The sequence below is a fragment of the Girardinichthys multiradiatus genome, chromosome 23, assembly GCF_021462225.1.
Source record: "Girardinichthys multiradiatus isolate DD_20200921_A chromosome 23, DD_fGirMul_XY1, whole genome shotgun sequence".
Taxonomy (NCBI): domain Eukaryota; kingdom Metazoa; phylum Chordata; class Actinopteri; order Cyprinodontiformes; family Goodeidae; genus Girardinichthys; species Girardinichthys multiradiatus.
In genome coordinates, this window is record NC_061815.1 from 25,665,541 (window position 1) to 25,684,621 (window position 19,081).

The 19,081-nt window shown below is 41.9% G+C and overlaps 1 protein-coding gene across 1 annotated transcript; it reads left to right on the plus strand.

Annotated features, from left to right (window-relative positions):
• Window positions 1–14,045: 14,045 nt before the first annotated feature.
• LOC124860864 lies at window positions 14,046–15,568 on the plus strand. The gene is made up of 5 exons (XM_047354459.1): window positions 14,046–14,127; window positions 14,224–14,370; window positions 14,459–14,685; window positions 14,800–14,927; window positions 15,027–15,568. The coding sequence occupies exons 2-5, from the start codon at window positions 14,317–14,319 to the stop codon at window positions 15,449–15,451; spliced, it is 834 nt and encodes a 277-aa protein (XP_047210415.1). The 5' UTR covers window positions 14,046–14,127; window positions 14,224–14,316; the 3' UTR covers window positions 15,452–15,568.
• The last annotated feature ends 3,513 nt before the right edge of the window (window positions 15,569–19,081 follow it).

The window sequence follows — 19,081 nt, forward strand, 5'->3', positions numbered from 1 at the left end:
GAAGGGTCAAATCATTGGCAGGCATCAAGCAGAGAAAACATCTAAGGAGATTGCAGAAACTACCAAAATTGGGTTAAGAACTATCCAACGCATTATTGAAAACTGGAAGGGTGGTGGGGACCCATCATCTTCGAGGCTCTGTACTTCCACCTCTTTGCCTGCTCAGACACTTTTTTCCTAAGCTCCCTGCTTGCTTGCATTGTTTTACTTCTAACTTTTTTTCTCTTAGCCAAAATTATGGAAGTATTGGAAAACTACTTCTAACCAGCGACTCCCAAGGATTATTATTATTTTTATTTTTTTTCTAAAGGATTTTGAAAAAACCCAAAAGATCAGAGGGGCAATCAACACATCCACATCAACTGCAGAGTTGACCAAAGTTGTCTCCAACTAGAACTGATTTTGACAAAATTTCCCAATTTCACCAAATAAACTACAAAATCTTAGAAGAAATCGTACACCAACCAAGCTCTTCTTCCTGCTGTCTCGATGTTTTACCCACAGCTTTCCTTAAGAAAGCTTTGCCTGTAATAACATCTGATTTAACACAAATAATAAATGTGTCCCTTTTGTCAGGTGTTTTCCCCTAGGCCCTGAAAACAGCAATTATCAAACCTCTATTGAAAAAGAGTAACTTGGACAAGCTGCTACTACATAACTACAGGCCTATATCAAACCACCCCTTCATCAGCAAGATTATTGAAAAAGCTGTGTTTCAACAGTTAAACAATTTCCTAACAACGACCAACCGCTTCGATGTCTTCCGGTCAGGCTGCCGTGCTCACCACAGTACAGAGACTGCTCTTGTCAAGATGTTCAATAACATCAGTGTAAATGCAGAATGTGGAGGAACCACAGTGCTGGTATTATTGGGCCTTAGTGCAGCATTTGACACTGTTGATCACTCCATTTTATTAGATCGCCTGGAAAACTGGGTCGGCCTTTCTTGTACAGCACTCAACTGGTTTAAATCCTACTTGAAGGACAGGGACTTTTTTGTGTCAGTAGGTAACTTTACATCAGAGAGCACAAAAATCACATGTGGTGTTCCCCAAGGATCCATCTTAGGGCCCCTCCTATTCAATATCTACATGCTCCCCCTAACTCAGATTTTAATAAACAACAACATAAGTTATCATAACTATGCAGACGACACACAGCTATACGTTACGATGTCACCAGGTGACTATGAACCCATTGAAGCGCTGGGTAAATGCTTAGAAGAAATCAATGCTTGGATGTGCCAGAACTTATTTCAGCTAAACCAAAACAAAACTGCAGTAATAATCTTTGGACCAAAGGAAGACAATTTTGTACTAGTTAAACATAGTTGGTTATACTCTTTTATATTGCGATCTTTAACTGTAGTTTTCAACCATTTGAACATGTAGCAAAATACCTAAGACTTCATATGTAAAAAGTATGCAGTATCTTTGTAGGCATATTCTTGTGTATTGACTTCTGAGGCTTGATAACTACTTGTGCGTAAGAACATTCTGGCATCTGCTTCGGGAAATCTGCTCCTATTTAAGCTCTTCCTGAATGGTCTGAACGAACTCCAGCAGCGAGGACGTACCTGTCGGTCTCACCCTGTAATTGGAAAAGTAAGGCAAACACACACAAACCTTTACATAGCGCCATGGATATAACACCAGTAGGCTAAGGACATGTGTTTTCACAGTATTAATGCGCTTCCATGTTGTCCGTTTAGGAAGAGCAATGACATACAATTTTATGACTGAAGCACCTGTCTTGTGAAAACCTCAGGTTTGACATGTTACATGATCTTCAATAGAATCAAACGTGTTGATAAATATCCACATTTTCATTTCAAATTTTTTGTGACACAACTGAAGTGATTAAGTTGTAAATAGATTTTCGGATAAAGTGGAACGCAAAATAAACCGATGTTCACAAAAACAAACAAAACAGGAGAAATAAACCAGGGCTTCACCGTATAGATTATAAAGGTGGACATGGCACAAAGAACATGAGAAGCCAGCTGTATTTTTAAAATAACTGCGTTACAGTTTATTTAATTATTACAGGGACAACCACGGATTGTCCCTGTAATGTTCGGAGATGATACTTTCAGTGCTAAAAGAGACATAAGATTACTGAGTCCCAATAAGCTCTTTCTAGTGTATGGGTGCAGTTCATTTTGCTCCTTTGCCATTTTTCCTTCTGGTTCATTTGACTTTTTTGAGTATCACAGCGATCTGTCTTAAGCTTCTGTATGTGTCTTTGTGGATTAGCTATTATACCAACTGCGTCAGCACTTATTGGCTGCTTTCAAAAACAGATAATACAATCAGATTCATTGATTCTATTTGTTAACAATTTTAGTTATAGATATAATCTTAACAGTTTTGGATCATGGCAGCGTTAGAATTGTAATATCTTAAAGTCAAATCTTTCAGGAAAAAACACGGAAAAGGACAACTGCACCAAAACTGTACTGTTTATTGTTGCTCCTGTTGGGAGATATTAATTTGAATCTGGGGCTCGCCACACAGACTGGCTGCACACAGATGATTGATCCCTGGTTGTCTTCCATTGGCTCCAGTCATGAGGGAGACTGGTGTTGCCAGAACACCAAAGTATGGAGTCAATTAGTAAAGTGATGCAGTTGGATGTGGCTTCACCGGTGCAGCAGACAAACAGCAGCAACATTGGAGAATGTGTCGCCTGAGAGCTGTGGTGCGATCCTGGCACAGGTGTACAGCTGGGAGGCAGACACTCAGATGCTGGCAACTGGTTTGATGGCAACCTCCCAGCCTAAGCTGGATCAAATGTTGCATCATAAACCTGCACCTTCGAATGGAAAAAGCAAAGCCAGAACAAGAACTCTGGCTACCTTAAAATTCATTGCAAGAGCAGCAAATGCCAACCAGCATTACTGGAAACAAACAAAAAATTAAGTGTCTTACAAAACAAATATTTTCGTTTTAGTGAGTAAAACTCAATGTCAGTTTCTACATACAGCAAGCTATGCAAGTGTTTCATAGGACAGAGCTAAGAAACCAAGGGGTTTGTTTGTTGGGCATCTTAATGTTTGTAGTTTACTTCCTAAACTGGATGTAAATTAAATTTCAAATAAATATTCAGAGAAGTCAGACACCAAAGTGCAAACAGACCCTGGGAGTGTGGTGACATCACTCTCAGAAAATGTTTTTCAGTTAATACCTGTTTTAGTCAATAAGTTTATTAAATAATATCTGGTAAAAGTGAATTTATTGGATTTGTTAAACAGTATGTTAAGTATTAAGATGTCTTTTGTCTGATTCTTTTATTCTCACTATTTTTAGAATAAACAACATAATAAATGTGTTTATTTAGCATCAATTTGGGATTCATCTCTCCTCGTCAGGGTATAAGTAGCTATGTTTGCTTATAATTTCAAATTGAAGAATCCATTTTCCTCCCTATATATTCTTATAAATTTCACTCAGTCTACAGTGTTGTCTCCTGTTCTTATTGCTAAACTTTAATTGCACATTTATTTGTAAATTATATTAGGACATGTTCCTACACTATGAAATCTAATGCTCTATATGTAGAGATGAAACCAGTGACCATCAAAACATATACTTTCAGTTTTTACCTTCTATAAAAGTTTATTCTCAAACTACAATAATCTTGAGAACTTCTATTTTTGTCACAATGAAATACACAAATTTACACAAAGAATCACATAGTGCAAGTAGAAGAGACCAAAGCAAACAAAGGAATTTTGTGAAAAACTGAGAGGAAAAAACAAGTAAGTAAAATAATGTAAGAAAACATTATGGGCATATTTGATCCTAGGGAGGAGAGTGCTCCAGTCTGCGGGGGAAGAGGAGGTCACACGTTTCAGCGCGGCTTCCAGCTCTTGGTTCGTCTGTCCACGGAATTGAAGATGGAAGCCTGAGAAAAGACTGATCTTAGCCTCTAGGACAGAGCAGAACTGCCTCCACACTTGGGCGATGAACTAGGGACCCCTGTCTGAAACGATGTCCAGGTGGATGCTGTGAAGGTGGAAAATGTGTTTCACCTAGGGCTGTTTGGAATGAGGTAGGAAACTTCCAGAGGGCAATGAGATGACATGCTTTAGAAAAAGGGAATGGTAGTCATAACTTTACAATTGGGTAGTCCGGTAACAAAATCCAGGGCAATGTAGGACCAAGGTAGTTTTGGAATGGGGAGTGGTTGAAGGAAGCCAGAAGTTGGTTGGTTGATAGCCTTGTTACTGGAGCACATATAGCAGTCAAGGTTATAGTCGCGAACGTAATGATTCAAAGATGGTCACCAGAATCTTCGAGGTATGAGTGTAGCTTATGCCAGAACTTTGAACTTTAGTGAACTTTGCCATATGAAACCAGTAAATGACCTTGGGTCGGACTGAGGCAGGGATGTAAGTGTGTTTGGGTGGTCCGGTGTCAGGATCCAGTTCAAACAAGAGAGCTTGATTGATGATGATTGAAAACTGACGTGATAATGCGTCTGCTATGGTATTTTCGAGCCTGGGCAGTAGGTGATATTGAAGTTGAAACAGGAGAAGAAAAGTGACCAGCGGGATTGTCTGGGGTGGAGCGGCTTGGTTGATTGCAGATACAAGAGATTTTTATGGTCGGTCCAGACCAGCACCGGGAGCTCTGTGCCTTCTAGCCAATGACAACATTCTTCAAAGGCTAATTTAATGGCCAACAGCTCTCCAACATCATAATTTTGTCAGTAGGGCTGAGATGGTGAGAAAAGAAGGCACAGTGATGAAGTCTATTGTCCTAGTCTGATTTTTGGGTCGAGAACTGCCACCACACCGGAGTCTGAAACATCAACTTCTAAGATTAATTGTTTGAAGGTGTTATGGAAAATTTTTGTGCCTTGCTTTCTTTGCTCCTTGATACTCTACAGGAACTGACAAAAGTATTAGAACCCCTCAGTGTTGTTCCATTCTTCTCTTATATAGTCATAGAGTAATGGTTTCTCAGCCTTCTGCTTACAGCTGTGTGTGATAATATGTATGCCAGACTGTTAAGATTATGTCTAGGAAAACAGGTTTATCACTCTGTTTCTCTCTCTCTCTGGGTCTCATGAGAGTTACCTTGAAAACTATTGTAGCTTATAAGGAGAACCTTTGCTTTGTCTAGTCAGAACGATTTGGCAGCACTACTGAGCGCATCCCCATTGCTGTAAAAACTCCTTCTCTCTTGCAAGATTATAATAAAGCTGATTCTCAGTGACAGTCATCGGTATCTGTCTTGGTAAAAACAAATTTTTCTACAACAAAGGGTTGAGGTTGAACAAGAACTGGGGCTGAGAAAAAAAAAGTCTCTTGAGTTTGTTGAATGCTGTTTCTCCAATGTTGATGCTGTTTGTCTGCTGCACCGGTGAAGCCACATCCAACTGCATCACTTTACTAATTGACTCCATACTTTGGTGTTCTGGCAACACCAGTCTCTCCCTCATGACTGGAGCCAATGGAAGACAACCAGGGAGCAATCATCTGTGTGCAGCCAGTCTGTGTGGTGAGCCCCAGATTCAAATTAATATCTTCCAACAGGAGCAACAATAAACAGTACAGTTTTGGTGCAGTTGTCCTTTTCCGTGTCTAAGTCCAGTCCTCGAGAGCTACTATCCTGGAACATTTAGATGACTCCCTTCTCCAACACACCTGAATAAAACAAATGGCTTTTTATCAGGAACTCTGCAGAAAGACCCTTGTCTTTAGCTATATATAATGTTTTAAGACATAGCGTGGGAAAATATGTGCCGTGTAATTTTAAAATGTCTATTTCACAACAATAGTCACTATTACAGGTCCTTCTCAAAATATTAGCATATTGTGATAAAGTTCATTATTTTCAATAATGTAATGATGAAAATTTAACATTCATATATTTTAGATTCATTGCACACTAACTGAAATATTTCAGGTCTTTTATTGTCTTAATACGGATGATTTTGGCATACAGCTCATGAAAACACAAAATTCCTATCTCACAAAATTAGCATATCATTAAAAGGGTCTCTAAACGAGCTATGAACCTAATCATCTGAATCAACGAGTTAACTCTAAACACCTGCAAAAGATTCCTGAGGCCTTTAAAACTCCCAGCCTGGTTCATCACTCAAAACCCCAATCATGGGTAAGACTGCCGACCTGACTGCTGTCCAGAAGGCCACTATTGACACCCTCAAGCAAGAGGGTAAGACACAGAAAGACATTTCTGAACGAATAGGCTGTTCCCAGAGTGCTGTATCAAGGCACCTCAGTGGGAAGTCTGTGGGAAGGAAAAAGTGTGGCAGAAAACGCTGCACAATGAGAAGAGGTGACCGGACCCTGAGGAAGATTGTGGAGAAGGGCCGATTCCAGACCTTGGGGGACCTGCGGAAGCAGTGGACTGAGTCTGGAGTAGAAACATCCAGAGCCACCGTGCACAGGTGTGTGCAGGAAATGGGCTACAGGTGCCACATTCCCCAGGTCAAGCCACTTTTGAATCAGAGACAGCGGCAGAAGCGCCTGACCTGGGCTACAGAGAAGCAGCACTGGACTGTTGCTCAGTGGTCCAAAGTACGTTTTTCAGATGAAAGCAAATTCTGCATGTCGTTCGGAAATCAAGGTGCCAGAGTCTGGAGGAAGACTGGGGAGAAGGAAATGCCAAAATGCCAGAAGTCCAGTATCAAGTACCCACAGTCAGTGATGGTCTGGGGTGCCGTGTCAGCTGCTGGTGTTGGTCCACTGTGTTTTATCAAGGGCAGGGTCAATGCAGCTAGCTATCAGGAGATTTTGGAGCACTTCATGCTTCCATCTGCTGAAAAGCTTTATGGAAATGAAGATTTCATTTTTCAGCACAACCTGGCACCTGCTCACAGTGCCAAAACCACTGGTAAATGGTTTACTGACCATGGTATCACTGTGCTCAATTGGCCTGCCAACTCTCCTGACCTGAACCCCATAGAGAATCTGTGGGATATTGTGAAGAGAACGTTGAGAGACTCAAGACCCAACACTCTGGATGAGCTAAAGGCCGCTATTGAAGCATCCTGGGCCTCCATAAGACCTCAGCAGTGCCACAGGCTGATTGCCTCCATGCCACGGCGCATTGAAGCAGTCATTTCTGCAAAAGGATTCCCGACCAAGTATTGAGTGCATAACTGTACATGATTATTTGAAGGTTGATGTTTTTTGTATTAAAAGCACTTTTCTTTTATTGGTCGGATGAAATATGCTAATTTTGTGAGATAGGAATTTTGGGTTTTCATGAGCTGTATGCCAAAATCATCTGTATTAAGACAATAAAAGACCTGAAATATATCAGTTAGTGTGCAATGAATCTAAAATATATGAATGTTAAATTTTCATCATGACATTATGGAAAATAATGAACTTTATCACAATATGCTAATATTTTGAGAAGGACCTGTATACAGAGAAAAACAATTGTAAAAGCAATTACATACAAGCAATTATTGAGTTCCATACTGTCCAATTATGCGTATTAGCATTTATGAAATCCTAGTTATTAGGAAAGAGGTGGACTCAAGGAAATAATTACACTAACTCTCTTTTCAGGGAGGGACCAGTGAATAATTTGAGTAATTTTATGACAAGACAAAGCAGAACCAGAGCAATATTACTGAATATTGTGAGTGCTGCTTTCAGAAATCTTTTTTCCCATTCCACCTAGTAGGCACAGTGTCCTAGAATTGACCAATACGTGGTAGAAGAGAAAATACATCTGAAATTTCACTTATTCTTTTTTACTTAACATACAGTGTACTTGTGATGGTTTTTGTTTGTGAGACCCTTGTGCTGGGAACAACTACAGACAACAGGGGTCTGTTTCACAAAGAAGGGTTAACATGCTCTGTGTAAAAAGCAGGTCCTAATCAATGGAAGCATTTAACATGATTCAACATGGAAATGGAGGGAAATAATAGGCCCTGAAGTGCTTATATCTTGCCAATAGAATAGGAAGTCTTAGTGACAGCATAAGGAGAATATCAAAACATATTTAAGAAAAAAAGCAATACCGTTCCTGCTGAAAAAGAGCAAGAGTTCTAGTGGTTGAGAATTGTTGATCAAGTCAATGTGTGAGCGTGATTTGACAGATTTTAACGAGGATTAAAGTTGTATTCTGGACACTTCACTTATTCCACGTCCAAAAAAAAGTGCTTGTGTCTATATATGGGTGTGTTCGTGTGTGTGTGTGAGAATGGTTATATAATGAAGAGAGTTAGTAGGTCTATCAACAATTAAAGCCAACATAAACTGAATCATTGCTCAAATTTTGGGGGTTTCTGTTTCTCTAATATGCTGCTAGTTCAGATTGTGCAAGAGCATGAGGCCTGTAGCGTTTGTGACAAACCTGCCTTCAGTGCTTGTCATGACAGCATATTTGGGGTCAGCTGGAGAACAGAAAAAGTGTGGAAGGCTTTCTGTTAACTGAACGCCAGTGCTTGAACGTCTTTCATTTATTGTTTCATAATAATGCTATATTGGGCAGATATTCATAGGACAATACTTGACAGACTAAAGGTTTTTTGGTTAAATATTAAATAATCAAACCTGAATCTATTGTTGCACAACATATGTAAGGGAAACAGCAAACATGGAAGGATATGCTCTGGTCAGAGGGGTCCTAAGCTGAAATATTTGCCCTCCCTATGCTAGATGTGGTGGAAAACTAACAACCTAAACACATCTCCATCACAAAACATGGGGATATTGAGAGGATAGTTTTTGACAGGGACAGGGAAGCTGGTTACAGTTGATGGATAGGTGTATGAAGCCAAATAGAGTGTGATCCTGGATGAAAACCTGATGCTGAAAAAGACTTTAGACTGAGGCTAAATGTATTTGAGAATCTTTAGAAATATATTTAAATTTACACTCTAAGTCCTTGTTTCTGTATTAAAAGTGTATTTTGTTATTGGTCTGATGTAATAATCTAATCTTAAATGTTGTGTTTTTATTAGCAGCAAGCAAAAAATCATCATAATTGACAGAAAAAAAGCTTAAAAACATCTGTCTGCGTGTAATTAATCTACATATTGTGTTTCACTTAGAGAATTTAGCTGCAGAAATCAATGAACTTTTCAATAATATTATAATTTATTGAATATAACTGTACAGTAATTTATTAATGGAGTTTATGAACAGTACACAAAATCTGAATTCCTGGACATTTTAGCATTGAACATTTTTTTTTCCATATTCTATTCATTAGACATATTCTAAAATTTGCAATACCCTTTGTGAAACCAAACATTTGTTAGTTTGGTGATCTATACATGTTGAGGGAGGGAGGCTGGCTGGCTGGCTGGCTGGTTGGCTGGCAGGCATTGTTCTCGTCCTATAAAGGGAAATTTGTTTCCACAGGCTGACATGTCAAGTTGAAAATCCACACCATACAAATAAATCATTCAACACAATTACAGGAAAAGTACACAACAAATGGCAGGTTGTTTAAAACAATAATGGCAGAAGGAACAAAACTCCTTTTAAAATGGGCCCTTCTATATCTTAGGCTATGTTCACACTGCAGCTTGAAGTGACCCAAATCCAATTTTTTTGCCCTTATGCAAAAAGTATCAAAACTTATTTTGTCAGTTGAAACGACATTGATCCAATTTTTTTAAATGCGACCCAGGCCACTTGGATATGTGGTCCTAGATCCGATACGTATCTGAACTTTTCAAATGCAACTTGTTTCTCTAAGGTCAGGTCACATTCATCCGACCTGTACGTCATTGATACTTGACAAACGTCCCTATTCTGTTAATGTGCTGGCTCCGGTTGGTCCAACATTTCCATTCATATTTACTTCAATAAACACTAAGCACGCTCGCTACATGTGACGTCATTGTGGCGTGTACTCCCCATGTGGGAAACTTAAATTGCATGAATGCAGTCCACACAGGAGATCACTACAAGTCATATATATTTGGAAATGTGAACGACCATGCACAAAAATCAAATTTCACAAAAAATCGGAATTGCGCATTAAGACCTGCAGTGCGATTTCTGCGTCCAGAGGGCAGGAGCAGGAGAAAGACGATAAAGAGTGGTTGTTCAGTATCCGAAACTATTGATTTGGAGAGACGGGAAATAGGTCCTCTCCCCTTTTTTTTTTTTTTACCTTTAGAGATTCCATGACCAAAAACTCCTCAGAGATCATAAAATTGTCAATCCCTCTGATGAATATTTAAAGCTGTACAGTGTCCCCTATGTCATCCAGTGCCAATGAATATAACAAAAATTACTCACCTATTTTGTTTAGCTTGCTAGTTAAGTCTTCATCAATTAGCTCTACACAGCAAGTCACTGTCCTGCCTGATAAAGTAATTTTTTCAAATTTATTCTTGCTCTCAGGACACAAGATTCCTTCTGCCTCTGTCGTGCACTCTTTTAAAAACTCCCCTTCGGATAAAGGCTTGCTGCCCATTGCTAATTTGAATGCCAGCAAATAACTTGTCTTGGTGCTGAACTCTTGGGCTGTAGCTTGTTGGAGGAAAGTGTTTTGCTGAGCCTGTAAATTGCCAACCTTTGAGCAGTAGCTGTCTGTTTTTTTATTGACCAGTTGCTAATATAAATGGGATGCATGGTGGAAAAGTGCCTGATGTTGTATTCTTTGAAAACTGCTGTAGTTTCTTGGCAAATAAGACATACAGGCTTTAATTGGGCTTCAGTGAAAAAATATTTTGTTGTCTATTCCTTGTTAAACACTGTGCACTCACTGTCGACTTTTCTTTTCTTTGTTAAACTCATCGTTTGGCTGGATGACCTGTTATTGATATAACACAGATGACTGAAAATCTGCACAGACATCTGGCTGACTAATGTAAGCATTCATCCATGGCACCAGATGGCAGTTTGTAGCATAACAGAAGAACAGAAGAAGACAACAGATGACGTGTTGTACAAAGGCACACTGTAGAACATCAAAGCAGCATAAATAAAAGGAGGTTTGGGCAGCAGGAGAGACTGCGACAAACTATGATTTGTACAATTTTGTACCGATAGTTGGCAGGCCGGATTAAAAAGCCCAAAGGGCCGTATATGGGCGGGGGTCCTTAGTTCACCCATACCTTCTCTAATTCATCTCAAAAGTGATCGGATTGAGGTCAGGAATCTGTGCACGCCAGACAAGCTCATCCACACGAAACTCTCTCATACATGTCTTTATGGACCTTGCTTTGTGCACTCATGTTGCAAGAGGAAGGGGCCATCTCTAAACTGTTCCCACAAAGTTGGTAGCATGAAACAGTCCACCATCTCTTGGTATGCAGATGGATTCAGAGTCCCTTTCCCTGGAACTAAAAGATCAAGCCCTGCTCCCAAAAAACAACTGCACAGCATAATCCCCTCTTCACCTAAGATCAAGGCCACATTAAATTTGGAGCTCTGTAGTGACTGACTTTGCAGAAAGTCGGCTACCTCTGCACAATTTGCGTGTTAGCATCCGCTGCCTCCGCTTTGTGGCTGAGGTGCCGTCGTTTCCGACAGCTTCAACTTTCTTTTTTTTTTAAAAGATATCTTTTGCGGCACTTTTAAATTTTTCTTTGAAAGTAGGCTGACAGCGTTGAAGAGAGGGGGGAGACATGCAGCACAAGTGGCCGTGGCTCAAACCAGGGGGCAGCTGCGTAAATGGCCGAAGCCTCACCATATATGAACTGCACTCTCTACCACTGCACCAGCACTGTGCCTGCCGCCTCCTTTCACTTTCTTTTAATAGCATTGATGGTTGACAGTGGAATATGTAGGAGTGAGGAAATTTCACAATTGGACTTGTTGTACAGGTGGCATCCTATCACGGTACCATGCTGTAATTCACTGAGCTCCTGAGATAAGCCCATTGTTTCACAAATGTTTACATAAACAGTCTGCATGCCTAGATGTGTGATTTTGTACACCTGTGGTCCAGGAAGTGATTGGAACACCTGATTTCAATTCTTTGGATGGGTGAGCTAATAATTTTTGGCAATATAGTGTATGTTTTTCAAAACTTTCTATAAATTCAAAGGTTCACCTACATTTCCCTACTGTTAATAGAATTTAATTAAAAAATTTGAGTATTGTTCTCCCTTTCTACCCGCAACTGGTGCACACACCCATTCAAATAATCGAAATAGCTGAAGGTCAGACAAATACAGACAATAAAGTTATTGTTTTTATTGACATGGCCTGTATGCTTTGATGCCAAATTGAGTCTCGATTTATTAAAGTCAATATCTAAATTGAGAGATATTTTATGTAAAGCAGTGACACTCTTCCAAAGACCGCCCTCTCTGTCTCAGTCCCTGTTCATATTTTCCAAGAGCATGTTGAGGAGGAAAATACAATACAGAGACATGTAATGTAAAAAAGTAAGTAATGTAAAAGTAATGTAAAAAGAAAGAGGGAAATAAATGGGCTAAGGGAAATCTGTTGGGTAAAAAAATACAACAGGGGTATATTAGAGGGAAAACATATCAGAATTAAAAGGACAGTAAAACAATTTGAAAAAAAATAAATATATTATTATATATTGTATTATATAATATATTATATTATTATTATAATAATATATTCTAATAAAATATAAAATTATATTATGAAAATAATATATTTTTGAGGAAAAAAAGTTTAATTCATTCATTTTCTATACCGATTATTCCATAGTGGGTCACAGGGGAGCTGGTGCCTATAACCAGCAGTCTACGGGCGGGAGGCAGGGTACACCCTGGAGAGGTCGCCAATCCATCGCAGGTCAACACAGGGACATATAGGGCAAACAACCATGCATAGCTGTCAAGTCTCCCGTTTTGGCCGGGAAACTACCGTATTTTAACCTCTTTCCCGCCGTCCTCCCGTATTAGTATTCTCCCGTAAATCTCCCGTATTACAATATAATAATAAAAAAACATTCCTCTGCTTCTTTCTCTGAATTCTGTCACTAGCCTCGCGAGAACTGCCACCTGCAGTAGCCTGGGTGGCAGTTGTCGCGATATTAGTGCCGACGGCGGGAAAAACCTAGAGGCACAGAAACATGCCCAGGCGATGTCAACATTTGTGACTAGAAATACCACCGAGGCAGACCAGGTCATAAATGCGGAGGTTAAAATGGCAATGCTGTGTGCCAAAAACAATGTTGCTTTCAACTTCTGTGATGACTTCAATAAACGTGTAGCTGAAATGTTCCCGGACTCTGCTATCGCACGGAAATTCTCGGCGGGAAAAACCAAGGCTACCCAACTCATCAAAGGTAAGCTGAGTCAAATTAAGTATGAGTATTGTGTATGCATATGCCTATTTAATAATGTCCCGTATGCATATTGTAGGGTAATGGTTAGCTAATTTTAATTACTGGGCTCTCTCAACAGGTGCCATAGCAACAGAGCTAGATGACGAGTTGGCCAAAACATGCAGATCTCAGCCATTTTCTGTGATGTGCGACGAATCGAACAACAGAAAAGGAAATAAAGAATTTGTCATTCTAACTAGACTCTACGATGAGGCCACTCTGCAGGTCGTTACAAGATTCATGGAGATGTCTGTATGCAACGTGGGAAATGCAGAAAATCTGTATGAAAAACTAAGTGAAGCACTAAGGTAAGGGAACTGCACTGTGTTGTTGACGTGTGTAATAGTTTGCATGTAATTATAATCATACGTTTTGTCTAAGTCGTTTTATGGCATTTCTTTCTGTTATCCATAGAAAAAGGGGCATCCCATGGGAGAACCTGATAGCCTTTAACTCTGATAATGTGAGCGTCATGAAAGTCTGTTATCAGCAGACTGAAACAGAGCCAGCCCCACGTCCAGGACCTCGGCTGCATCTGCCACCTGGCACAGCTGGTCACTGGCTGTGGCATCAGAGCAGCCCAGGTACCGGTGGAAGACATCCTGGTGGGGATATACACCCACTTTGACAAAAGGTAGATGCAAATAAATTAAATAGGACTTCTATTTTTTCTAGGTCTGCAGTTAATATTCTTATAAACATTTTTCTATCTTTCAGTGCAAAAAGATGTGAACTCTACAAAGGGTTTGTAGATTTCACTGATTAAGACCACCTGAAGCTCCTCAGGTACTGCAGCACCAGATGGCTGAGTCTGCTAACCTGCATCCAGAGAGTGTTGAACCAGTGGGATGCACTGCAGGTAAGGATGGTAACTCCAGCAGATTTATACACAGTTAACTATGCTAGATTTCCATTTTAACCATGAATTGCCACCCTGTGTCCATATGTACTGTAGGCCTACTTTAACAGTCATGAGGAGGTGGAGAGGAGTGCCAAAGTGCGCGATCTAGCAAGCCATCTGCGTGATCCAATCGTGAAGGCTTACTTCATGTTCCTGAGTGCTGCCCTTAAGCCTTTATATGAATTTAATATTGTCTTCCAGGTGGGTGTCAATCATATTGGATGAATTAAATATGGTTGTACTTATTGTAGCCTTTTTATTACAGTGTGACCAATTATATTTTCTTCAGTCAGAGGCCGTGCCGATTCACAGACTTGAAGAGGAGATGTGCAGGCTGATCAAGAGGATCCTGGGGTTCCTCATACCAGCCAGGGCCATCATGGGTGTACCTCTCAAGGAAGTGGAGTATGGAGAAGGACATCAGTTGGCTGATGAAGAGCTCTTTATAGGAGCAGAAACAAAGGCATTCATGGCAAGGAAAGAGCTCCCTGTGTCAGCGGAGAAGAAAATCTTTCAGTGAGTATATTACCCAGCAGTTATTTAATTATATCATCTTTTCACAGTATGAGATCATAGGCTGTAGTGTTTTTTGTTTACTCTTATGCTGTTTTTACCCTTATGCTGTTGTAGATCTGTGAGAAGATTCTATGAAGCAGTGCTTCAGAAGATGTTCTCCTCCTTTCCTCTTGACCATCCACTCCTGAAGGACATGAAAGTGCTGGACCCTGCTGCTCGCCTTGACATTACTCCAGGGACAGGTAGATGTTAGAGTCAGTTCCTCATTGATAGAATGAATAAATGAATATTGCATGGTTTAGATCTGCAATGTTCAGTCAAACACTTGTTTTACATTACAGTGGCAAGGCTAGGGGCCCTTTTCCCTCAGTTGAGCTTGAGTGAGGATAGGCTGAGAGAGGAACTCATTGACTACCAGGTGACAGATAGCAAGCATCTCCCACAAGAAGACAAAACTGACAGATTCTGGGGACTGGTAGGGAAAGATGTGAGGTTCAGTGAGCTGCCAAGATTAATGAAGGCTTTACTATGCATTCTCCACAGCACTGCCAGTTCTGAAAGAGTGTTCAGTATGGTAAGAAAGATTGTTACAGAGAATAGGATGTCATTAGACAACAGCACGGTTTGTGCTTTACTGTCATGTAAAATCAACCACTCTGGCCCAGGCCACAAATACACTCCATCCAAACGAGTCTTAAAGGATGCAAAGGCTGCAACAAATCTGTATAATAAGTCTTTAGTGAATGCCAGAGAGCCACCTGAGTGAACATGAGAAATTTAAATAAAATGTGTAATGAAGACAAAATGTAAATGTTTAACCTAAAGACAAGCAATGTATATATAAACTGAAAATGTGTTAAATAAATAAATGTGCTTGAACCCCTTTTGTGTTTCATTTAGGCTCTGTTATAACATAGGAATGTCCACAGCATTCAGTGTCAACAAAGGTAGGCTTATTGTAGTCTGTAAGTAGTTGACAAGAGGTTATTTTAGATATCTTGTACACCTGTGCTAAAATGCAAGGGATACTGGAGCTTGGTCGGGGTAGTGGGATGGCTCACAGCGGTCCCCAGAAAATTTCCCTTATTTTCAAATCCAAAACTTGACAGGTATGCAACCATGCGCACACTCATTCATACCTAAGGGCAATTTAGAGAGACCAACTAACCCAAGAGTCATGTTTTTTTGACTGTGGGAGGAAGCCTTCCCCAAAAGAGAGAGTGGAGGGGGTCACAGGGACCCCCTGGGGCCTCCATCTCACACCCTGGGGTCAGGTCGCAAAGATCCCTCTTGGAACCCGTATGCTCGAAACCCACCTCCTTCGTGGCAAAAGAGATCTAAGGGATTAAACAGAACTAAGGGGACGAAAGAGAAATAAGGAGCAAAAGAGAACCAAGGAGCACTCTATCGTAAGATGAAGTCTTGAGCGGCGAACAAGTCTCGGTCTCCTCCTCCTCTTCTTCCTCTTGGTACTCCTTGGTGTCCCCCCGGCTGTCCTGGTCATGTTCGTCTTTCTCATCGTCCTGGTCCTCATCCTAATGTTGATCTTCTTCCTCCACCTTATCCTCCTCCTCCTCCTGATACTCCACGTCGGCGTCCTGGTCGTCCTCGTCCTCATCCTTCTCTCTCTGCTTCTCCTACAGCCCCTTGCACGTCTCTTCGTCATTCTGCAAAGAAGAAGAGGAAGAACGACAACAACAACCAGAAGAGGAAGAAGACGAAGACAAAGAAGCAGAACATGAAGAAGATGATGAAGAAGGACAAGACATAGAAGAAGAACAAGAAGAAGAAGAAGACGAAGGAAAAGAACAACACTAAGAAGTACAAGGACAAGAACAAGAACAAGAAGAAAATGAAAGCCAAGATATAGAGGAGACTGTTACACCCAGTTACCTGTCCAGAAAAGGCAAAATATAATGGTATCCTCACCCGTGCTCGCAGCAGCAGCAGCAGCAGGAGCAGGGCCAGCAGCAGGAGCAGGGCCAGCAGCAGGAGCAGGGCCAGCAGCAGTAGCAGGGGCGGCAGCAGGAGCAAGGCCAGCAGCAGCAGGGGCGGCAGCAGGAGCAGACTCTAACCTCGACTCCTCGGAGAGCTCTGCTCTAGTGGCTCAAATGAACAAGGCTCCCGATCCCCTCATGCCACACCGGAGGAGACATGCCTTCGAGGTGTTTTACTCGCCCGAGGCGGAGTGCCTGGTGCTGGAGGCCATGGAGAGGGGGTCAAGCCGCAGCGGGCAGGAGACATGGAGACAGCTGCAGCGGTCGCCCGAGACGAGGTGGAGCTGCGTGCTTTCGTGGGCCTGCTGCTCCTGGCCTGCGTGTTTATGGAGTCTGTGGCCACCATGTGGGATGCGAAGAGTGGACGGGTGATCTTCTCTGCCGAGGCTGCGCCTTTATGCACTCTTGGCGCTTGTGAGGTTATTTGACTTTAGCGCGAGCCAAGGAAACACTCGCCGCAGTCAAGGAGCGGTGGGACACTTGGTCTGCAATTCTCCCCGCCATGTACGTGCCGGGACCGGAGGTCACCATGGACAAGCATCTGGTACCCTTCAGAGGTTTGTTTTGTGTGTGTGTATGTGTGTACCATGGCTCATGGTGGTCATCTTTTTCAATTTTATTTTGTGTGTTTGAGTGTTTTACTATGAGTTGCTTTGGTACAATTTTATTTATTGTCAATCTTAAAATTTTTATTTGTCAACCTCTCCTCTCCTCTCCCAGCATGATGCCCCTTCCACCAGTACATAACCAGCAAGCCGGGCAAGTACAGGATCAAGCTGTGGGTAGCCTGCAACACCAGCTAGGCGTGGAGGATGAGCGTGTACACGGGCAAGCCGCTGGGCGCGCAGGGCCCCAAAAGGGATCTGGGGATGACTTGGGGCACACAACGTGACGTGCAACAAGTTTTTCACACCGTACCGGCTTGAGGAGCGTCTGCTCACAGGAGGTGGAGGAGGAAGCAGCAGCAGCAGGCACAGCGGCAACAATAACAGCAGCAGCAACAACAACAGCAGCAGCAGCCTGACCTTGGTGGGCACCGTGCGCAAAAACAAACTTGAGCTGCCGCCCCTGCTATCACGCTTCTCCGCCAGGGACCAGGCTGTGCTCTCCGCTGGTGAATCGCAGGTTCCACGTGTCCCGCGGATGCTTCCCACGCAGCTGGTCAGGGACGTGCGCTTCTAGGGGATGGTCGTTCTGCTGGGGCGCGGAGGACAAGGAGCAACAGGAGTAGGCAGAAGTGGAGGAGGCTGCCAACGAGAAACAGAGAAAGAGGAAGAAGCTTTTGCCCCCGACAAGGACCGCAAGACCAGTGTGCTCTGCTGCCTCTGTTGCGAGTACGTGTGTAGATCCTGCTGGGATCCGTGCTGCTGTGTGTGCAGACATTCGCTCCGGTACACTGCTGCTGCAGTGCGCTGCCACCGCTGTGTCTGTTTTTTATTATATTTTATTAAAATCTTTTTTATTTGGGAGTTTTTTCTCTTTATTTCGTGGTCTCAGGAACTGACAGGACTGAGTCAGCTCTAACCAATATAACAGATCTGAGTCTCCAGAGTGAAGAGTAAAAAAAGTCTCAATGCCTTGTACCATGTACCATGTTTCGGTGACCTTGCATGTGAATAAAAAAACTAAAAATTATAAATAAATTATATATATATATATATATATATATATATATATATATATATATATAATTCTTTTAAAACAGTGGACCTTGCTTATGACTTTTTATTCAAGACATGTACACTTTGTGGCCACAGGTATTAGCGTCTGTGTGGGATGGTTGAGGCATGCGGCGACGCCGGTTGGGGGAGCTAGGGGGGCTTTTTGTTAACCTATGGAGAATATAAGTAAGGACACGGATCCCCCTCCCTTTTATTACCTACTCTCCCGTCACGAATTTTACTTGTACGCTATGAGCGAGAACGAGGTGAAGCCAGACCAGGGAGTGACCACTGTCATCATCAAGATAGTGGATGGACAGATACATTCGAGTCCAGATCCCCCGAGGTGCTGACAAGAGCCTTTCTAGCAGCAATGCTCTACAAAACGAAAAAGGAAAACTTGCTTCCGCTGTCCAGAGAGAAACAGGAAATCGACGACCCGTACAGGTGGGCGTATATGCTCTTGGATGGAAAGGTTCTTATGCATTTGATGCATCGACACGTTTTCACATCGGGTGGCTTCAATCCCCATCTGATGTCAAGTGAGGTGCTAACAAGATCCTTTCTCTTGGCATTTTTACACAAAATCGACGTCTGCTACTCCGTTCATGTTTTGGGACAGCGACGAGGCGAGTGGGACACTTGGGTCTACACGATCCAGAAAGGAAGGATTCTTTTGAAGCCTGAGGTCAAGGCCGCGCTAATCGAAAGTGGTGTGGACCGCCGTGTAATCTCACC

Bases quoted from the DNA above. Each gene is read 5' to 3' on its own strand.
- LOC124860864 (XM_047354459.1), top strand. From the start codon at position 14,317: ATGTTCCTGAGTGCTGCCCTTAAGCCTTTATATGAATTTAATATTGTC. The intron at 14,686-14,799 runs GTGAGTATATTA...ATGCTGTTGTAG, and splicing joins GCGGAGAAGAAAATCTTTCA to ATCTGTGAGAAGATTCTATG. The intron at 14,928-15,026 runs GTAGATGTTAGA...TTTACATTACAG, and splicing joins TGACATTACTCCAGGGACAG to TGGCAAGGCTAGGGGCCCTT.